Source organism: Pleurodeles waltl, chromosome 10 (genome assembly GCF_031143425.1).
Source record: "Pleurodeles waltl isolate 20211129_DDA chromosome 10, aPleWal1.hap1.20221129, whole genome shotgun sequence".
In the NCBI taxonomy this organism is placed as follows: domain Eukaryota; kingdom Metazoa; phylum Chordata; class Amphibia; order Caudata; family Salamandridae; genus Pleurodeles; species Pleurodeles waltl.
The window spans coordinates 800,813,492-800,833,118 of NC_090449.1; the positions used below are offsets into that span (position 1 = coordinate 800,813,492).

At 44.0% G+C, this 19,627-nt stretch overlaps 1 protein-coding gene across 1 annotated transcript in view; it reads left to right on the forward strand.

The window, feature by feature from the left end:
• RAPGEF5 (Rap guanine nucleotide exchange factor 5) overlaps positions 1-19,627 on the forward strand; it is an 863,712-nt gene that overhangs the window by 363,275 nt on the left and 480,810 nt on the right. The window contains exon 4 of the mRNA XM_069211465.1: positions 10,424-10,545. Coding sequence (XP_069067566.1) covers positions 10,424-10,545 — 122 coding nt within the window. The remainder of the gene's footprint in view (positions 1-10,423; positions 10,546-19,627) is intronic.

Sequence of the window (19,627 nt, forward strand, 5' to 3'; positions counted from 1 at the left end):
CCTAAACCTGCAGACTTCCAAAAATAACAAGAGAAGGACTTACTTGGACGTTTATAGAAATAATCTCACTTACTGCCCTGCAAACGTCCTCCCAAAATTTATCAATCTTGGGTCACTCCAAAAACATATGTAGGTCTTTGACTCCGTTAACCCCACATTTCTTACAGCTAACCGTATTGCAACAGTTTTGATCATTTCTCTGGAGTACAAAGAGCCCTGTGAATGGAAAACAGATGCTTTCTCCTTAGACAGGCAGGATTAATTGTAGCATACAAAAGAGTAGTAGATACTTGCCATAAGTCTCTTATCTGCATCCCAGGCAAGCATTTTCTCCATATTTCTTCTGGTAGTGTAAAGTCTCCGTCAGGGATGTCCATCACCATCTTGTAACTTCCTTCTTCATTGAGGCCTTCTGATACAGTAGCTCTTCCAAATCATTTGCCCCTCCCCAACTTGTCGTTCACACACTGCATACAACTCCTCATTTGAAGGTATTTGAATTTAGAGACTTTCCGCCCATCTTCAAATTTAGGTCTTCCCATGACAACAGACATCCATTTTGCCAGAGTTAGCCCCACTCCAAGAACCATGCCTCCCTCAAAGAAGTAGCCAAAATATTTCTAACCCTCTCCAGGATCCTGGGGAGTCCCAAAAAGGAGCATGCTTGCTATAGTATGGTAATTCTGTAGCTCTTCTAACCCCATACCATAGCTTCGCCAGAACATGCAATAGCTTGAACCTCACCTTTCTGAAGAACTTAAGGTCTCCAAACTTTTATAAAAAGCTAGGATACTCTTCCTGAGTGATACTTATCATGGTTGAACATATGGCCCCCAGACCTGACTCCTTGCCCCACACAATAACCCTTTCCTATTCTTCAAAAAGAATGCCTATGCATAATATTGAAGATCGGGCAAAGGCAGACCACCCTTCTCCTTCTTCCTTCTCAACTTCTTCCAGGCAATATTTGCCCCCATAGAGGCCTATGTAAAATGGTTTAATTTACTCAATCATTCCTTTTTAAACATCAATGGTACTGAATTAAAAATAAAGGTAAACTTAGGCAGTATAGCCAGCTTCATTATACTGACTCTCCCTAAGATGCTAAGAGGTAGATGTTCCCAATTTCTCACCAACCTACAAGAGTCTCTTATAACCTTTATAAAGTTATTTTCTGCATTTTAGTTTATGTCATGAGTAATAATTGCACCCAAAAACCTCATTGCCTTCTTTTATGAGACTCCCTCCCGAGGCATATTCCAGACCATGACTTCGGTCTTTCTATTATTAACTGCCTTTCCAGCCACTTTTCCAAATTCCGCGTTAGCTCGTCCAAGGCTAGCAACGTACCCCTTAAATCAGCCTTTGTAATACTGCTACCCAAAGCTTTATAAATTTCCATAAGTAGACCATCCGGGCCCAGTGCTCTCCCTATTTTACAGGATTTTATAACCTGCTCCACCTCAGACTGCCCAATGTGCTCATTCAGAACCATGTTCTCTTCATCCGTCAGCATGGCAATATCTAATTCCTTAACCCAGCTTCAAACCGTCTCTGTTGAGACCTCTAAATCTTCTGAATATAATTCCTTGAAAAAACTCAGAAAGATTTCCCCAATCTCCCTACTACTCCTACTTATGACCCCAGTTCTATTTCACTGTATTTCACAGGCTATATTCCTAACTAAATCAAATTTTATTTTCCAGGCCAGCAATTTACTGCAGTTTTCCCCATACTCAAAGTGAGCCACCCTTTAACCTCATGCCTCTTTCTGATTCTGCCCTCTATCACCGCTACGAGCCATTCCCATGTCACCAGTAATAGCTCCCTTAGATGGCCAGTTTCCTCAGCACCCAGATCCAGCTGCGCCAACTTCTGCCCCATGTCTTGTAACAGTGTCTCCAGCCTGTTAATTTCCTTTTTATAGGAATGTATTTTAAAGGAGGTGAATCTCACCAGTCTTCCCCATGAGAAGGCCTTATAAGCATCTCACACCATACCAGGGGAAGCTGAGCCTGAATTTAGACAAAAGAACTCCTCTTTATCAGATCGCAACTCCGCTACCACTTTCTCATCTAATAACAAAGTTCTGTCTAATGTCCATATTTTTTTACCAATTTCTGCAATTAACTGGATGGACACTCTCCTTGCTGAGTGGTCTGACAGATGCTCTCCCACATGTCTCCTTATGTACTGAATCCTTCAGTCTCCTATCAATCAAAACATAATCAATCCTTGACTGATGCCTGCATTTTTTATTACTATAGGTGTACCCTCACTGCAACCCCTTCCTTTTTTCCAAGCATCATACAGGCCCAGCTGCGTCATCACTAATGTCACCTGTAGGAGCATTTTTTCATTCATCCTTGACCTACTATCTGAAGATGTGTCTAACTCGCACTTCAGCACAACATTTAAGTCTCCCATCTAAAAAATTGAGTTCTGAAAGTGCAACAAATTTTGAAACAAATCTACTAACAGTCCAATATCATCATTATCTGGGCCGTAGAATCCTACCACGGTATACATACATTCCTACACTACTAACTTCCCAATTACCTGTCGCCTGGCCTTGTCCACTACACTCTCCTGTAGGGTAGGATAAGAGTGTTTTTGAAGTAGAATGGCAACTCCTTTAATACCCTCATTCTGGCTAGTGCACACCACTTGTTGTATCCACCTACATGGTTTAAAAACCTCTGCACTCTTTCTTGGTCAGGTGAGTTTCCTGTAAAACTAGTACATTTGCCTGGGAGTCTCTCAGATACTGCATCAGCCCTCCCATGCTTATTTTTAACCCGTAAGCCTCTGACATTCCAGGATAGGGGCCTTAATAGTTCCAGCCTAGGCATCTGGTGCAAACTTTACTTCCTAAATAGCCTTAGGTAACACCTAAAGCTGCCATGCTGATCTGTAACCAAACCTGCTAACCATACCACCACAAACCCACTCACTTCTTGTGTGCTCTTGATTGTTTTCCCACATGTTCCCCACCCTGTGTCTACACGCTTCCCACCCTCACACCCACCCACACCCCAACCCAAAACCACACCCTAGAGGAACCCCCCCTTCTTCCTTCCTCATGGCACCACTGCCTTAAGGAGGGCCCCTGCTAAGCATTATAATATATCAGCCCTCTGTCTCCTATCTTCATTAGCTGAAAAACAGAGTGATTATTGGTAGAGTTCAAAAATCCAAGCCCCAAGAGAGAGGAAATAAAGTGTCCTATAGCCTACCCCCTTGCTTCAAGTAAGGCACCGACAGGGCAGAAAGCAGGAGATGGGAGCCTAGAAACCTTTTAGAGTTGAATATCCCTTTCCGGGTCCTTAAATAAATCATCCACTCTCTTACATTCTCTGAAGTTGTACATTTTGTTGTTCATCATAACTCTTAAGGTGGAGGGGAACTTCAACTGTGCCGTGGCCCCCAACTTCTTTAACATGTCATTTCTCCTCCCCTTCTCCCATTGCGTATTTAGAGTTATGTTAGAGATGTCAGATATAATTTCAAAAGAGACCCCATTCACAGATAATGTCTTCTGCTTTAGTGCAGCAGATGAAATATGCTCTTTAATAGAGTATGTGTGGAAATGAACCAAGATCTTCCTCGGCATATCTCTATTGTGGGCTTTCTAAAAGGATCTCGGTGCACCCATTGAATATCCTTTGCGATTTCTTCCTCTGATTCCTCCACTTGTATCCCTGTTTTAATCAGGCGAACCTCCAGGCCATTCAGATCTCCACTCTCCATCCCCTTCGGAACTTTTAAAATTCTCAAATGAATTCTCCTTTGGTTGTTTTCCAATGATTCTAACTTTGTTATAGTTCCTTCCTCGTCAACTTTCAGTTTCTGGATTTCCTCCTTGTTTAACTCCACTGTTGTCTTCGGATCCCCTCAAATTCCTCTAGTAAAGTTGCCCTTCTTCAAGGTCATCCAACATTTTTACCAAAATCCTCACACAGGCCCCTTATCTCTCTCTGATTTATATTAGAGATCTCAAAACCCTTTCTGACTTCCAACAACAGAGATCTTAACAAATCTGCAATAGACCGACTAGGAGAGTCCCCTCTCTCTCTGTGCCTCAACCCTGCTCCTTCATCGGGTAGGGCTAATTGTGATGCCGGCCTCCCAGACCCTGTAGCTGCCACTTCCAGCAGCTCATCAGGGCAATTGCATTGCTCAGGCTGTTCAAACCGAGGCACTTGCGGGTCATGATTCAATAGCGTGCTGTCACCAGGACCTTTACAGTTATGTTGTGCGATGGTGCAAATTGGGTAATGCAACCCATATGAATCTGCACCAGGTTGATGAGTTTTGTTATAGCTAATGAATTAATAGAATTTCCTATTTCTTTCTAAACAACGTTAGCATTCTGCTGTTAATCTGCAATTCATGACCGTTAAAAAGCTCTGGCCCTTGCTTAATATATCCTTCTATTTATAAGAGTGTAACTAGGCATCAGTTTTCCATCAATATCTATGCATATTCTACATGGGTACCTAGGGCCTCTACTAGGAAATAGATGGCTGACTGGAGAGTCTCTGATAAATATCACTCTGACATGCTATTTATTTGATTTCATGTCCAAACGAGGTGCAGTCCATTGTCCTGTTTATGAAGTTAAACCTCATGAATGTTTTCTTTGTAGTGAGAACAGAATGATCCAGTGCACTGGATGAGCATTCACATTGTCAAACTTTATATTGAAATAATATTAATACATTTTAAATACTTGGGCTGAATTTCCAGCCGTAAGCAGCAGCCTTGGATCTAATGTCAGGGCAACACTATGGTTCACTCTATAGCTCCTACAGCATTGTGAGCCTTGGGGTTTACAGGGTGACCTGTTATACTTGTCATCTTTAGTGTGGTCTTCCCCCAAACTTTTTGCCTTCACCCCTCCTGTTTTCTGAATTTCCTTTTTTGCTGGCATTAGGATTCAGTGCACCCGATTGGCACATTTAATTTACTTATTATGTCCCTGTTATATGATAATACATGTACACAGGGCTTGAAAATGAAAAGCTGTGAGTGGGTCTGCAGCACGCATTGTGCCTCCCACTTAAGTAGCACTTTAAAACATGTCTCAGGCCTGCCATTGCAGCCTGTAGTTCCATTTTAAAAACTGACAATGCCTCCGTCAAAATGAAGGTTTTGCTGGGCCTAAACCTGCTTTTCCTATACTTTTAAGTGACCCCTAAACAGCCCACACAGTAGAGTGCATTATTTTTAAAATGTAGGACATGTGTTTTTGAGTTTTACATATCCTGGTGGTGAAAAAAACTCCTGAATTTGTTTTTCACTACTGCAAGGCCCATCTCTTGCATAATATCATTGGTCTGCCTTATTACATTTACTAAGTGCTAACTTTTGATTGGGAACACATAAGGGTGTCAAGTGTGGACTCATAGGAATTGTAACTTCAAATCCTCTTTAATGATAAAGTTGGATTTTAAGTCACAATTCTAAAAATGACACCTTTGAAAAGTTGGCATTTTCTTGCCCTAATCATTTGGTGCCTGCTTCCTGTTTCCTCAATCACATGACTAGCTTAGCTGTTTGCCTTTGTATAGTACTCTGACACCTGCCTTTTGTTACCCCAGACCACTTGGAGCCTTGGCAGGGGAGAGGAAGAATTTTCCAGAACGAAGTGTCGGTGTAGCCAGAATGTCACCCCTGTCAAAGGCTGGCACCAGGTAGACATATTGGAACTCCTTAGCCACCGCTTTAGTACACTCCTGAACCTGTTAAATAATTCAGAAGGACTTCCTTGTACTCTAGAGAACTGCTCCGCAGTTTGATACCTGTGTTGTTCTTTAGAGGACTACTGTGCTGCTTAAGGAGTGACATGCTCCCCAGAAGACTGCCCTGCTGCTTGTGGCCTGCCTGCATTGCTGCTTGAAGGACAGAGGACCATCTCCTTGAACCCAGGACTACCAGAGTGACTCCAAGATCTAGTTGGCTGGCCTCCTGTGTGAGCTACAGAGACATAACAGGCTCCAGAAAGAGAAAGCCCTGGATGTGGTCTCTGCTGGAGTGAGTCCTTAGCCCCAAGAGGTGTCTCCCAGGTGCTAGACCCTTGATTAGCATCAGAGTGTACTACTCCGTGTCCAGCTGAAGATTCCCTCGAAACAGACGTATCATGCTGCAAATCAATGCAGAACCTTGCATCGAAACACCTCACAGCTTCTGATCGGTGGCCTCATCAAAAATGATGTAGGACTTCACATATCAGAACCATGCAGCTCTTTATCTGTGGCCTAATTGGAGCTGGTGCACTGTGACACAAGATGCATCTCAGCCCAAGTACAAAAAGGTATAGCTTCCAGTGTGGCAAACTCTGTCCCGTACCTGGCTTGCACTCTATTGTGATTAGTACCAACTTGCGACATTGTCCTGGTCTGGCAAGACCAGATCATAACATTTGACACTTTGTACTTTTTAGTGTTATTTTTACTTAAAACCTGAAGTTGCATAGCTCTTGTTCTACTGATTGTATTTTATTTCTTTTGGTGTTGTTTTATATATTTACATATTCTCTATCAAAATAGGTGTGGGATTTTTGTTGTGTTGTGTTTTAACTTAATTACTGTCTGTGTGATGCATAAATACTTAACATAGTGCCTCTAAGTTAAGCCTTACTGCTTTTGTGCTAGGCTACCAGAGGGTTAAGCACAGGCTAATTTAGTGGCTTTTGTGGTTCACCCTGACAAATATTGTGGTTGTTGCCTGAGTAAGGTTTGCACTCCCTCAATCAAAATCCCAATTTCTTACAGGACCTTCAGTTTAAAAACAAGGAGAGGCAGGTGATTTCTAAAATGTAATCAAATGTGCATCTGAATGAATTATTTCACTCCAGAAGATATTACCTCCTTGTATAGCAGAATGATCGGCCTGTTATTGAAAAGGCAGTCTCTGCTTGTGAGTGTGCCTATTATTACCTTTTAGGTTTTTGGCGTGTCTTTGTAGGATTTCAACATGACTGCTGACAATTTCACTAGGACACTGACTATTCACACTCCAAGTTCTCTCTTTCATATTGAAGGTATATAGTGAGAATATATAGTGCCCTTAGTAACTATCTGGCTTATGTGTTGTACTATTTAGGAAACTCAGCATGCCTGAAAAAACAGATCATACTACTTTTAAGCCTACTAGAGACTTTTGTCATGCATGGTGTAGAAGTCACCATAGTCATTTAATAGTTGTTACTTTTCCACGAAATTCGAGATCCTGCTCTGATTTCAGAGTCTGAATTACATGTATGACAGCTCATATATTTCTATTCAGTTCTGGAAGTTCATATTTAATCTTTAAAACCAGTGTCGCTAAAACCAAAATCCCTGATGCTCACAGTTCAGAACTTGGGGTTGAACAGCAATGGATCAAGAAGTATCCTTTGGCTGATGGTTTGAGCATGGCAGAGAAGGTGGAATCGTGATCATATCTATACCCAGTCCTTCATTGTTCAGTTACACTAGACCATGTTAATCTGAAGGTGCTGGTTAAGTCTCTAGTATTCGAGCAGTTTACTTTAAAACATGCTTAAAGGGTGGGATGCTTAATAAATCTCTTACATATTATTCTTTAGAGATTTTCAGATATGGATTTTCCTGTTGTGCCTTTATATGGAAATGTCATTAGAACACGTTCTGAGAAGAAGTTGTCCCGCAATAAATACCTCACTGACACTTTCGTTATTGAGCCACAGCTACTATCTCAACAAGATGACTGTGATGCCAGGAAAGTGGACCAGAAAAAGAGATACCCCTGATGAAGCAGAAGTAATGTTGAGATAATTGGTGAATGGTATAGTTAAACATTGTTTGTGCACAGCCTTGAAGTGGGCCATCTTGTGAATAGACAACATAAGACTTTTGTAATCCAAAACGTTATTGAGTACAGTTAAGCCGCAACGCTGCAAGTTATGAGCATTTCCTGAGTAGTTTCCTGATTATTTAAAACCTGTATTCACTTACAGATAAACATATGTAAGGATATATGCAGCTAGCTTAACAGGCGAAAATTGCAAATGACCTTTTAGGAAGGGCTTCACAGCCAAATTCCAAATGTGAAGTTGTATCATCGCACATGACTGGAAGTAAGATGGAGATAACATTGATTCGAAAACCGGAAACTAAATCCCCACTGTTTGCTTGGCCTATAAAGCGGAGCATAAGCTTTATGCCATCAAAGAAAATATGAATTTCAGGTTTCCTCTTCAACACCAGTATTATGTTTGCTCTCATAGTCAGTGATGTGTGAATGGTGGGAACATGCAGTTCGGTTCATTCCCAGGAATCAAGAGCTTTGGAACCAAACAACCAGAAAACTGTCTTAGTTTTAGAAAGCAGTACACCACCAAACCTGCTTTTATTGGTGTCCACTGGCTCCCAGTAGATGCCATGGGTATATGCACGTCACTGTGCACAATACACAAGCTTTTCTGGGGCAAAAGTGTCACGCACCCACAGAACCTGACATCTCACTACATACCTGCCAAAGGTCTTTTGCTTAGCATCAGCCCATTAGACCGATATTTGATCATTCAAAAAAATGTAGTGTGGGATTAGATCTTTGGGTGTACAAGAACTGAAAACTCTGGCACACCTTGGCCCTAATTGAAGAACAGAAACCATTCACATGAAGTTCAGTCAACTTTTCAAATACTAAGCTTTCAGGCTCACCTCCACCTGCGGTTGACCAAGAAGAAGGGTTGTGCTGAAGTAAATTGGTCATGATACTAAGCCTGCTTCCCCTCCCAACAATCAATTTGTTCTTTTCCAAAAGTCAACACAGCACTACACAAAGCTCCACAGTAGTTGTATAAATAAATATTATGTAAAAAGGAATTATAATAATGGATATATGTGTTCCACTTACATGGAGCAATATGGCAACCTTCCCAGTGACCATAACCCAAGAATGAAAGGTTCTAGAGTTACCATAATACAGAGGAGGAAGCAATACAATACTATAGTTCTCAGAATGTAGTCTGATATTTATATCAGGGCTTCAAAACGTTTATAAAAATATAACCCTGTTGTAGTTAATATAAAATCTATTCCAATGAGATAATAATTTTGTAAACAATATTGAGAACAGGTCACTTGATTGTGACAACATTTCTGCGTACAGTTTTCTGATGTATAACCCAGCCGAGCGAGAGTTTGTAAGCGTCGTGGCGGAAGGGTCTATAATACTAGTTCAAGAAAGTCGTGGGTAGGAAGCAGAGATACAAGGATGAAGAGCCTTCTTAGGCATTGCAGGAGAAGAACTGTAGTATTTGGGTAAGGGATCGAAAATCGGATAATGGGAGAACTTCAGGCTGAACATTTGCTAGTTCTGTAATAGGATAAGGGATCTCGGCGAATAAACTTTGTCAATCAATCTAGACAAAAAAATTGTCTTATTTCTTGGTGGAAACATTCTTCATATCATATCAAGTATCAGTATCGCTCAATAACACAGTAAAGAGTTTCATTATAACAATCTACAAATGTTTTAAACTTAGTCTGAATTGAAAAAGCAGTTATCAGAAAAGTAGAACAAGGTGCCTCCCTGAGCATTATGTGCATATTTATTCTGTGGATGAGAATGTTCAATTTAGCATGAACTAATTTTAAGTGGTGGATGTATACGGCTGATTTAATACAAGATGCAGCGAGCATGATAATGTTTTAAAGGGGTTTTAAGTCTAAATGATAGCATTATTACGTGTCGTGCCAATTAATTACTGCAAGGTCTAAAAATTGAAGTTTAGGTATCACTAATGTCAGTTTTACTTTGCAATTTACCATGAAACGCGCTGGTTGCCTGGTAATAGGTGTGGGTTTATGAGCATAAAATATTCTGTATAGGTAGAAAACATTTTGTTCTACAACATAGCAGTACTATTGTGTGAATAATAATAAGTCCAATTTCAGAAGATTATTCCCCTTACGTTTATTTACCTGGTCAGTTCACATTTTGGAGAATAACACTGATAAAGTTGCACATTATTGACTGTGGTTGACTCGTTAAAAAAAATCAACATTTATGCAAGTGCCTAACGCTTTGCATAATAGTCAAAGGCATAGGCTGTCCAGTGTTGCGTTTATTAAATCCAAAGCTGCCTAGACCTGATTCTGTATTATGACTCTTTTGTTAACCCACCTAACGCTCTCTCTCTCCCCCTCTTTCTTTCTTGCATGTCCTTTTTAACTACAGTGTTCTCCCTCCTCCACTGTTATTTGTCTTTCTCCTTGGCAACCATTCTCCCTTTTCTCTCTCTTTCTTTGGGTCAAAGTCTGATGCAGAAAAAATAATATAATTTGCCAAAAATGAATGTTGATGCCTATCTTCTGCAGCCACTGACCCCAATTAAACACTGACTGTTAAATTGATATTTTGCTAAATGAATATGTGCCATATCTCTTTTCAGGAAGACATTTGTTGGATCCGAGCTAGTTGACTGGCTCATACAGTATTGTCCCTCTGTCCAAAGAAGATCTTCAGCGGCAGGTGTCTGGCAAATCCTAATGAAAATGGGGATTTTGTCTTCAGGTGAGAAGAGCTCAGAAAGCTGCTTGCTTGTATTTGCACTGAAATTTATACTGGGTCGTTTAGACTGGTCAGTAGAGGAAATGATCCCCGTTTCCCTGGTGGTGGACAGCCTGCTATACTTAGAGATATCTGTCTTCATAGTGGGCATCCCAAAGCCTTCAGAGCAACTGCTGGCCTGGCAATAGCTAATAGGGCTGAAGAGTTTGGCAAGTGTGCACCCTCCTGGTGCCATCGGATTGGCAATCTTTTTTTGGTTTTAAAAAATAAACTCGCTGTAAAAGTTTGTTTTTGAAAAACAAAAAACGTTGCCTTGACACACCTTCATTCTGGGGCCATTTTGCAATTTTCCAGTTTGGGACCTCTACATCTTGCACGCAGTCCTGAGGAAGAAAATCCAGTAATGGTCACACTGCTGTAAATAAGGAGTGACAGCTGTCACAGTGACATGATGGCCCTGTGGCAGATGGGCCGTCAAGTTGAATGCTTTTGATGGGGGAGTCAACTGAAACTCTGCCAGTGGAAACCATTACTTCCACTGACTCTAGATCAAGGCAGGGAACCATGAGTATGGCGTGGCAGGAGCTCTGAGGATATAGGGCAGTGTTCTCGCTCATCCAAACACTAAATGACCGCATATTGTTTTTTCAGATCGGACCCATGGGAAGATGATTATTCATGTGCACTTTCTGGTCTACTACACAGTTGCATCGATGTGAATCGTAAAACAGATTTACATTGCGTCAAAAGAATTCTGTGTACCCTTGGCTAATTACACTGACTCTCTTCTTTGTGGAAGAAATACAAGTGTTACAGGAATAACAGGTTCAGGTTCAAGTGCTTAATCCACTCACAGATGCATGGATACAAGCTGAAGCCCTCCATTTGGATTACCACTGTGTACAGCACCTGCCCACATTGAGCAAACAAAGGGGTAGAAGGGAGACTTATATTTAAGTAACCATAAGGGCAATTCCGATTTTTGATCTGGCTCTCGGGTCCAGTATAAGATCAGCAGAGACAATATGGAGTCTGCTTGCATTCCACAAAACCGTACAGACTCCATATTGTCTATTCTGGTCTTTTATTGGTCCTGAGAGCCATATCAAAAAATCAAAGTTGCCTCTAAGGTTTCTTAAATGTAAGTCTCTTACCTTTTAAGTTGCCTTGTTAATCTTCTTAGATCTCTTCTGCTGTTGACAGTCTGCACAAGCTATTTTCCTTTCTCACCCTAGCCACCCCTTGTGCCCCATCCTGCACCCCCGAATGGCTGCATAACAAAATGTCCACCTTCTTTCTTTATGAACGTCAATTGACCAGGATGGCAATGTGACAACAGTGATGTCCTGTGCCTTTTGACCCCTACATGACATCAGCAGAAGTGACTTCACATGACCTGAATAATGTGTCATTTGGTACCGTTGGTTCCATGGGGGGGACATTACAGACATGGATGCTCAATTAATAATGTAATTATTATATTACTAATATTGTCTCAGGTTAGCAGACACAACTACCTCAACATAGTAAATATCAGATAACACTGTCTTAAGTTTCCAGAGATGATATTCATGTGTGTAAAGAGGAGCACCATGTAGATAGCTTCACTGCCAGCCTTTCGCTTCAGGTTTTGGAAAAGGTATGGCTTTAAAAAAGTGTAGGTCATTTGATCAGGGACAGCTCCTTCGCTATTGCGAAGGAGCGTCGCCCCACTGACTGTGCCAAAAGCAGAAAAAGAAAACAATAGTTTTTTATCGTTTTATTTTTCTGCTTCTGGCACAGCAGTGCAGAAAGGGGTGGGGCTGGGCCAAGGGAGGAGGGAGAAGGGGAGAGTGCACTAAGTGCACATGTGTGTTTGGCCAGCAGTCTGAGGCCGGCCAGACACACATGCGCATTCAGTTTTCTCCAGCCCGGCAGCATATACAGCTGGTCTGGAAAAACTGTACAGGCCCCAGGCTTGTGTCTGAGTGGCAGTGACTGCTACTCAGACCAATCCTGATGCTACTTACATTCTATGCATAGCATGTAAGCAGCACCAGGATTGCTGGGGAGCCTGTGATGGTGTCCTAGCAATGAATGCTGGGACACCAGAAGAGGACTGAGCTGGCAGGTGGCTGCGGCAACGGAAAAAAGCAAGTTATTTTTTAATTAGTTTTTATTCCCTCCCAGCCCCCCCCCATCCCTGTCCTCCCTCTCTCTTCCCCTCCCCTCCCCTCCCCTTGAGAGTTGCGGCAGCCGCTGCTCTATTTGAATGGTTCTCATACACCATGGTCACTGCACGACTATTTATTACCAACAGCCTTTAGGTGTATTGAAGAGACCATGGTAATATCTAATCTCAAAAAACAACAAGCCATATTCGGCAAGGAGGAGGAATAACACATGTCAAAGCAGAAGTGATGTAGCTGCCAGCTTGCTCCAATAAACTTCTGATTCAGTTTGCCAGGCCTGGATTTTTAAGCAATGTAACTGTGTACTCTGGGATTCTTAGTTCCATTTCACCAATATAGGAATATATGAGAACTCTGTGGATTCAAAGTGCTGTTTGACTAAAAGTCTAATCAAGTGAAGTTGCAACATACTACACTTAGCCCTTCATTCTGACCCTGGCGGACCTAGACCGCCAGGGCCACGGGCAACGGAAGCACCGCCAACAGGCTGGCGGTGCTTCATTGCCCATTCTGACCGCGGCGGTAAAGCCGCGGTCAGAAAAGGGGATCCAGTGGTTTCCCACCAGATTTCCCCTGTCTGGGCTGAATCTCCATGGCGGCGCTGATTCCTACCCCCTTCCCGCCACCCTGTTTCTGGCGGTTTTTACCGCCAGGAACAGGATGGCGGGAACGGGTGTCGTGGGGCCCCTGGGGGCCCCAGCATGATTTTCACTGTCTGCCTAGCAGACAGTGAAAATCGCGACGGGTGCAACTGCACCCGTCGCACCCCTGCAACACCACCGGCTCCATTCGGAGCCGGCTTCTGTGTTGCAGGGCCTTTCCCGCTGGGCCGGTGGGCGCTCCCTTGGCAGGCGCCCGCCGGCCCAGCGGGAAAGTCTGAATGGCCCCTGCGGTCTTATGACCGCGGAGCGGTCATTCGTCGGGGTAAGCAGGCCATCAATGGTTCAGTGTACAATTTAAAGAATGTGTATGAAAATAAGCATTTCATTATTGTGTTTTGTGTCACTACACTAATTTGTGTCTGTATACGTTACCTGCTTCTTTCTCTCTTCATTTCCTTTAATATATGTCTCTCTTCCACACCACCTCTCATTTTCCTTTTCTTTGTTTCCGTTTCTCTGTCTGTTCATATCATTGTTTCTGGCACTACCATGATCATTTATTTTCCAAAGTACTCCATTCTCTGTGCCCCTCTTCCAGTGAACCACGTTGCCAACATTGCAGAAACACTTGAAATAACCATAGGATAATGCCCTCTTTGTTAATTCACCAAACATATGCTCTTCTCAAATACAAGATGTACAAGCAAAGGGATCATTGATCGCCCTACAATGTCCTTCCATTACCCTTGACAACCTATGATACCTGCCCAAATACTTGTTTCTGATAGGGACTTAAAGGTACAGATACCTCACCCTTTGAATATTCCTCAGGCATCAGACTGGATTCAGAAACTTTTCAGCAGTATCTCTGCTCACTGAATGGTAGCACCTTGCAGCTCCACACTGACACTTTTTCGCTCTAGAAATGATGTGCTGCTCCTGTATAGGTGGCACTCCCTTCACTGACATCAGTTCATTTCTTTCCATGCCACCAGATGTGCACCTGGAGCTCCCACTCATCTCTCTGAGACAGTTGTCTCAATATTTTCACAAACTTTCTTACAGTGTGCAAGTGATGTCACCCTCTAAAATGACAGGTTCCAAGGCCTGTAGTGACTGTCACAAACGTCTGTGACAGATCGCTATCAGGTGTGCCTGTTGTTGAGTCACAACTCCAAGGACTGAGGGTGACTACTTGACAGTGAACCCGAAGGCCACCAGCAAACGCAAGGTGAAACTTTACGTTGCAAAACTTAAGAAGACCACAAAAGAACTGTTCCAAGTCCTGCTCTGTGTCCAAGGCCCGCTCTCAGTCTCATTCCCATTCCCAGAGTGGATGGAGCTGCACCAGAGATCAGTCTTTGTTGCACTTCAAGTCTTCAGGTAAGTTTAAGAAACATAGGAAATCGAAGCAGGATTCTGTTCCCTTGTGCACTCGCATTTACCTGAGAAGGCACAGGGGAAGAGCTACTCCTCTCAACCTCACTCTGAAAGTCGGCCAACTTCAGAGCCAGTCCTGTAGCTGGTTCCAGTACAACTTCCAGAGACTTCAGCCATGCAGTGTCAGTCTGAAAATTCTCAGCACAGCCATGCTTCAGTGCTTTGGATTCCTGCCAACTGCCTCTGGTGCACTGTCAGGCCACAAAGAGCTGAGAGGCCTACAGCCTGGGACATCTCTGGGCCAGAGGGACCCTCGGAATTTGTCTTGCCTCCAACTCTGGTGGCAGTGCCATGGCCCACAGCAGTCCCAATCACATCGATGCTGACTTCTCCAGCTGAAGAATTGGCCCAGATTGTCCTCTCTGATGCCAATCTGACCTTGACCAGTGTCATGCCGTAATCTTCTCAAGGTGCCCCTTACCCCTCTTGAATTACCACAGGCTCACAAACACTCTTTGCATTTCCTTTTTTGGGATGGATTTGGATAATGACTGTGACCAAGATGATGAGTTTGCTCATCCCTACCAAGATGGCAACTGGTATGAGGACTTACAGGAGGCTAGTGGCCTCAGTACCTCATGGAAGACAGGTCTTTTTCCTCCCACTTGCCAGCCACTGAGAAATTAATTTCCTACGCCATGGTGCATGGTACTTAACTTTCTGCTCCCCATAGTGGAGGTTTAAACTAATGTTCCAACAGACATCCTGTAACTGGCTCAAACATCTTCTGAACTCAATCTTCCCTTTAATGAGGCAGTGATGGAAACCTTATTGGGGGCTTGGGCCAAACCTTGCTCCGGCCCTCCTATCATTAGATAAATTGCCAGGTGCCATTGTGCTGCTCTTTGCGACTCTGCTTTTCTGTCACAGCACCCCTTACCAGAAAGCCTACTGTTGCAGGCTTGCACCAGCCACTGTAATCCCAATACATTTCCCACCAAACTCCCCAATGGGGAATCCGAGTGAAACTCTGGGCAAACATGTCTTTTGTTCTATTAGCTTGGCCCTCCGATCTGTTAATGCCAGCTATTTGTTGGGATGCTACTTGAACACCCTTTGGGATTCAGTGGTACAAGTCCTTCTTGGTGTGGCTGAATACCTTGGTGCTGTACTACAAGGCAATTCTAAATGGTTGTGATGCTGCCAAGTTCACGATTTGTTGTGGCTTGGATACTGCGGATTCCATCGGGTGGGCCAAGGCACTAGCATTGCCATTCGCCACCATGTGTCTATAATTGACTGAGCTCTCTGGAGATGTCCAGTCCTCCCTAATGAACAAGCTCTATGAATGGGCTTGCTTGAACAAGCATAAAGCTGATTCTGCTCTTGAGCACTTTAAGTAGTGCAGGGTTACTGCTCACACTCTGGGCCTTTCTTCTCCACCTCACGAACTGCAACAGTTCCACCATTCTGTTTGCAGCTTTAGATAAGGAGTCTTCCACTGCCAACCTGTCCCAGCCCCCCACAGGGAGCCCAGCAGATTCATGTTAGAGGTTGTTGTGCCTACCTCCCCCACGGGCAGCATCAGCGGGCATCCTGGCCTACAGCCACCCCTTTGTGGCTCCACCTGGCAAACCATTTTAGCATGCCCTTGCAGGAACACAGCGACTCAGTGGGGGGCAGAATCCACCAATACCAGGCTGACAAGTGATAATGTCATACAGGTAGGCCCTACAGCTTGCTCGCAAAGGAATACAAGCTTACCCCTTTCTGTTCTGTGTTGCATATCCCACCATCCCCTTGGTGACTGACTGTGGGCCATCTCTCCATTTTGCGGAAGGAAGTGCAAGCCCTTTTGGCCACAGGAGCTGTTGAGAGTGTTTTGGTGTTGGAAGTAGGACATGGTTGTTATTGCTGCTATTGTCTGTTCCCCAGGACGGATCAAGGTCTTTGGCTTATTCCAGATCTGCACTCTCTCAATGCCTTCCTCTGGAAGGAGCAATTCAGAATGCTCATTCTGGCCTATGTCTTGTCTGCCCAGGACCCTGGTAACTGGATGTTGGAATTGGACCTGCAGGATGCCTATTTCCATAATGTGGGCCTGCTAGCTCATCCGCGCTATCTGCGGTTTGGAAGAGGAGCATGTTCAGTTCTTTGTGCTCCCTTTTGGTCTCACCAGCGCGCCCCTCAGGTGTTCATTACGGTGGTGGTGGCAGCACAACACCCCCAGAGGTCAGGGTGCCTGTCTCCCCCTACCTCGGCTATTGGCTGTTGAATATGGACTTACTCAAGGCAGTAGCCTACCACCTCTATACTATTGTGAACCTCCTGCCACCTTTGGGGCTCACTGTCAATGTTACGAAGTTACACCTTACTCCTTCTCAGATGCTCTCCTTCATCTGAGCCTTTCTGGACATAGTTCAGTTTTGTGCCTTTCCTCCAGGAAAGAGAGTCTAGGACATTCAGGCTATGATCCTTATCTTTCAGCATTGGTCCTGGATTTCAGTGAGCTTGGCTCTAAGACTGCTGGAACTGATGGCCTCCTCCATTCTGCTAGTTGAGCATGCCAGACAGCCTTTGCAGGTTGCACAGTAGAATCAGCAGTCCTGGAGGGCACAATATCACGGTTAGATCTCTGGCCACATTCAGATTTCAGAGGAGACTGCAAAAGATCTCCAGTGGTGGTTAGTGGGCTGCAATTGGGTCAGTGGCAGACTCCTCTTCCTTCCCCATCCAGAGCTGATAGTGGTGACTTATGCATCATTTCTGATTTGGGTAAGCCATCTGGTAAAGGTGATGATCAGAGACCTGAGGTATCCAGTGGAGTCCCAGATCCACATCAGCCTTCTGGAGCTAATGGTCATACACTTGGCATTAAAAGCTTTCCTGCCAGCCATCAAAAGGAGGCTGGTGCAGGTGCTTCCAGACAACACCACCACCATGTGGTACTGCAACAAATGTGGTGGGTGGGGTCATGGACCTCATGCCAGGAGGCCTTGCACCCCTGGTATTGGCTAGAACATCAAGAAATGTTCCTGGTGGTCAGCCACATGGCAGGATTATTGAATGCCAGGGTGACCAAGCTCAGCTGTCAATGCCTCGTGGATCAGGAATGGCAGCTACACCCCCCTGTAGGTGATGCAAGGTTTCTACCACAAATGGGAGGAACCTTGGCTCGATCCTTTCACCACCAATGAGAACGCGCAGTGTCAGTACTTCTGCATGTTGGAGCTTCCAAGGAGTCTCTCGCTCAGAGATGCGTTACACTTTGAGTGGAACTCTGGACTCCTGTATGCTTTTCTGCTGATATCCTTCGTGCCCCGAGTGCTCAGGACAGACCAAGCCCAAGACATTCTAGTAGCTTTGGATTGGGCATGGAGAGCATGGTATCCAGAACTCCTGGGCTTGACCTTACTCCTCCGATCAGGCGATTCATCTGGGAGACCTGCTGTTGCAGCAACAGTGCAGGGTACTGTAGCCGGCCTGTGCACTCTCCACATTCATACATTGAGATTTAGCAGGAACAGCTGAGCACCTTCGGCCTTCCTCTGGAGGTCATTGATGTCATCTTGCACCAGCTATCCCTCACCGGAAACTGTATACTCCTATCCTTGGGACAAATTTGTGACTTGAGGCAGCACATGACAGATTGACATGCTCTAGGTCAAGTTATCTGATGTTCTGTTATCTAGTCTGCCTCTTGCCCAGCAAGACTTTGTTTTGGCAACAAATTAAGGGATATCTTTTCTCCCTTCTGACCATATTACATTTGCCAGATCAGCTTGAGATATTTAAGTCAACAGTTGTGATGCAATTTTTTCCCCATTTTCCTTTTGTCATGCTCAAATGGGACATAATCTAGTCATGACTTATCTTATGTGCACTCCATCTGAACCAGTTAAAAGCTGTCCTTAATGGCCCCCCACTATCAAGACTGTGCCATCACTTTGGCACGGCATGCGAGTGAGCTTCTAAATTTTTGTATCGATCCACCGCACGCTTCCATCTTCCCATACACACTGGATCTGAGGACACGAGCATTCTTCCTGCTGAAGTTGTGACGTCATTCCACGCTGGTCAAACCATCACCCTGCTTGCATTCTATGCTGGGCCTTACCACTTTAAGGAGGGGGGACTTCCTTGCTTGGACCCCAAGAGACCACTGAGCTTCTACATAGATTAGACCGAAAACCACGGGTAGATGACCAGCTATTTGTGGGGTTTGCTGGAGCGAAAAAAATGCAAGGCTGTGCAGAAGGGAACCATCTCCCACTGGATCATCCTCTGCATTAAGTTCTGCTACACATTGACCTCCAGAAAGATTGCTTGCTCAGTCTACCAGGGCCAAAGCTAGTATCAGTGTCTTAGACATTTGCAGGCATCTCTCTATACATTCAGGAAACAATATTTCCTGGACTGTCTGGTTCATTGAGAGGAGCCTTTTACCCACTTGGTCCTATAGGACTTTATGGCTTGAGTTCATTCACAGACTCACCTTCATAAGGGTATTGCTTTGGGATCTATTCAAAAGGTGAGGAATTTGCGACTACAAATCACTATAAGAAGTACATGTTACTTATCTTTGGCACCTCTCTTTCTGGTAGAGACTCTACCTAGCCGCAGATTCCTCCCTGACCCTCCTATCCTCCATGTTCTGTCATTGGACATTCTTCAAAGAAACTGACAGCAGCATGGGCCCCAAACTTCATTTCTGACATGGAATGGCTACTGTGGAGAAATGCAAGGTGTAGCTATCTGGCATGCAGAGGTACCACTGAAAATTTTACAGATGCAGACTTGACATTTGGGAAATATTTGGAAGGTGAGGAGTCTGTGACTTGATGGAGTCTCTATCAAAAAGAGGGTTACCAAAGGTAAGTAAAATGTTCTTTATCACATTGGTAATTTATGCGTGCCAAGAACAAATAATGA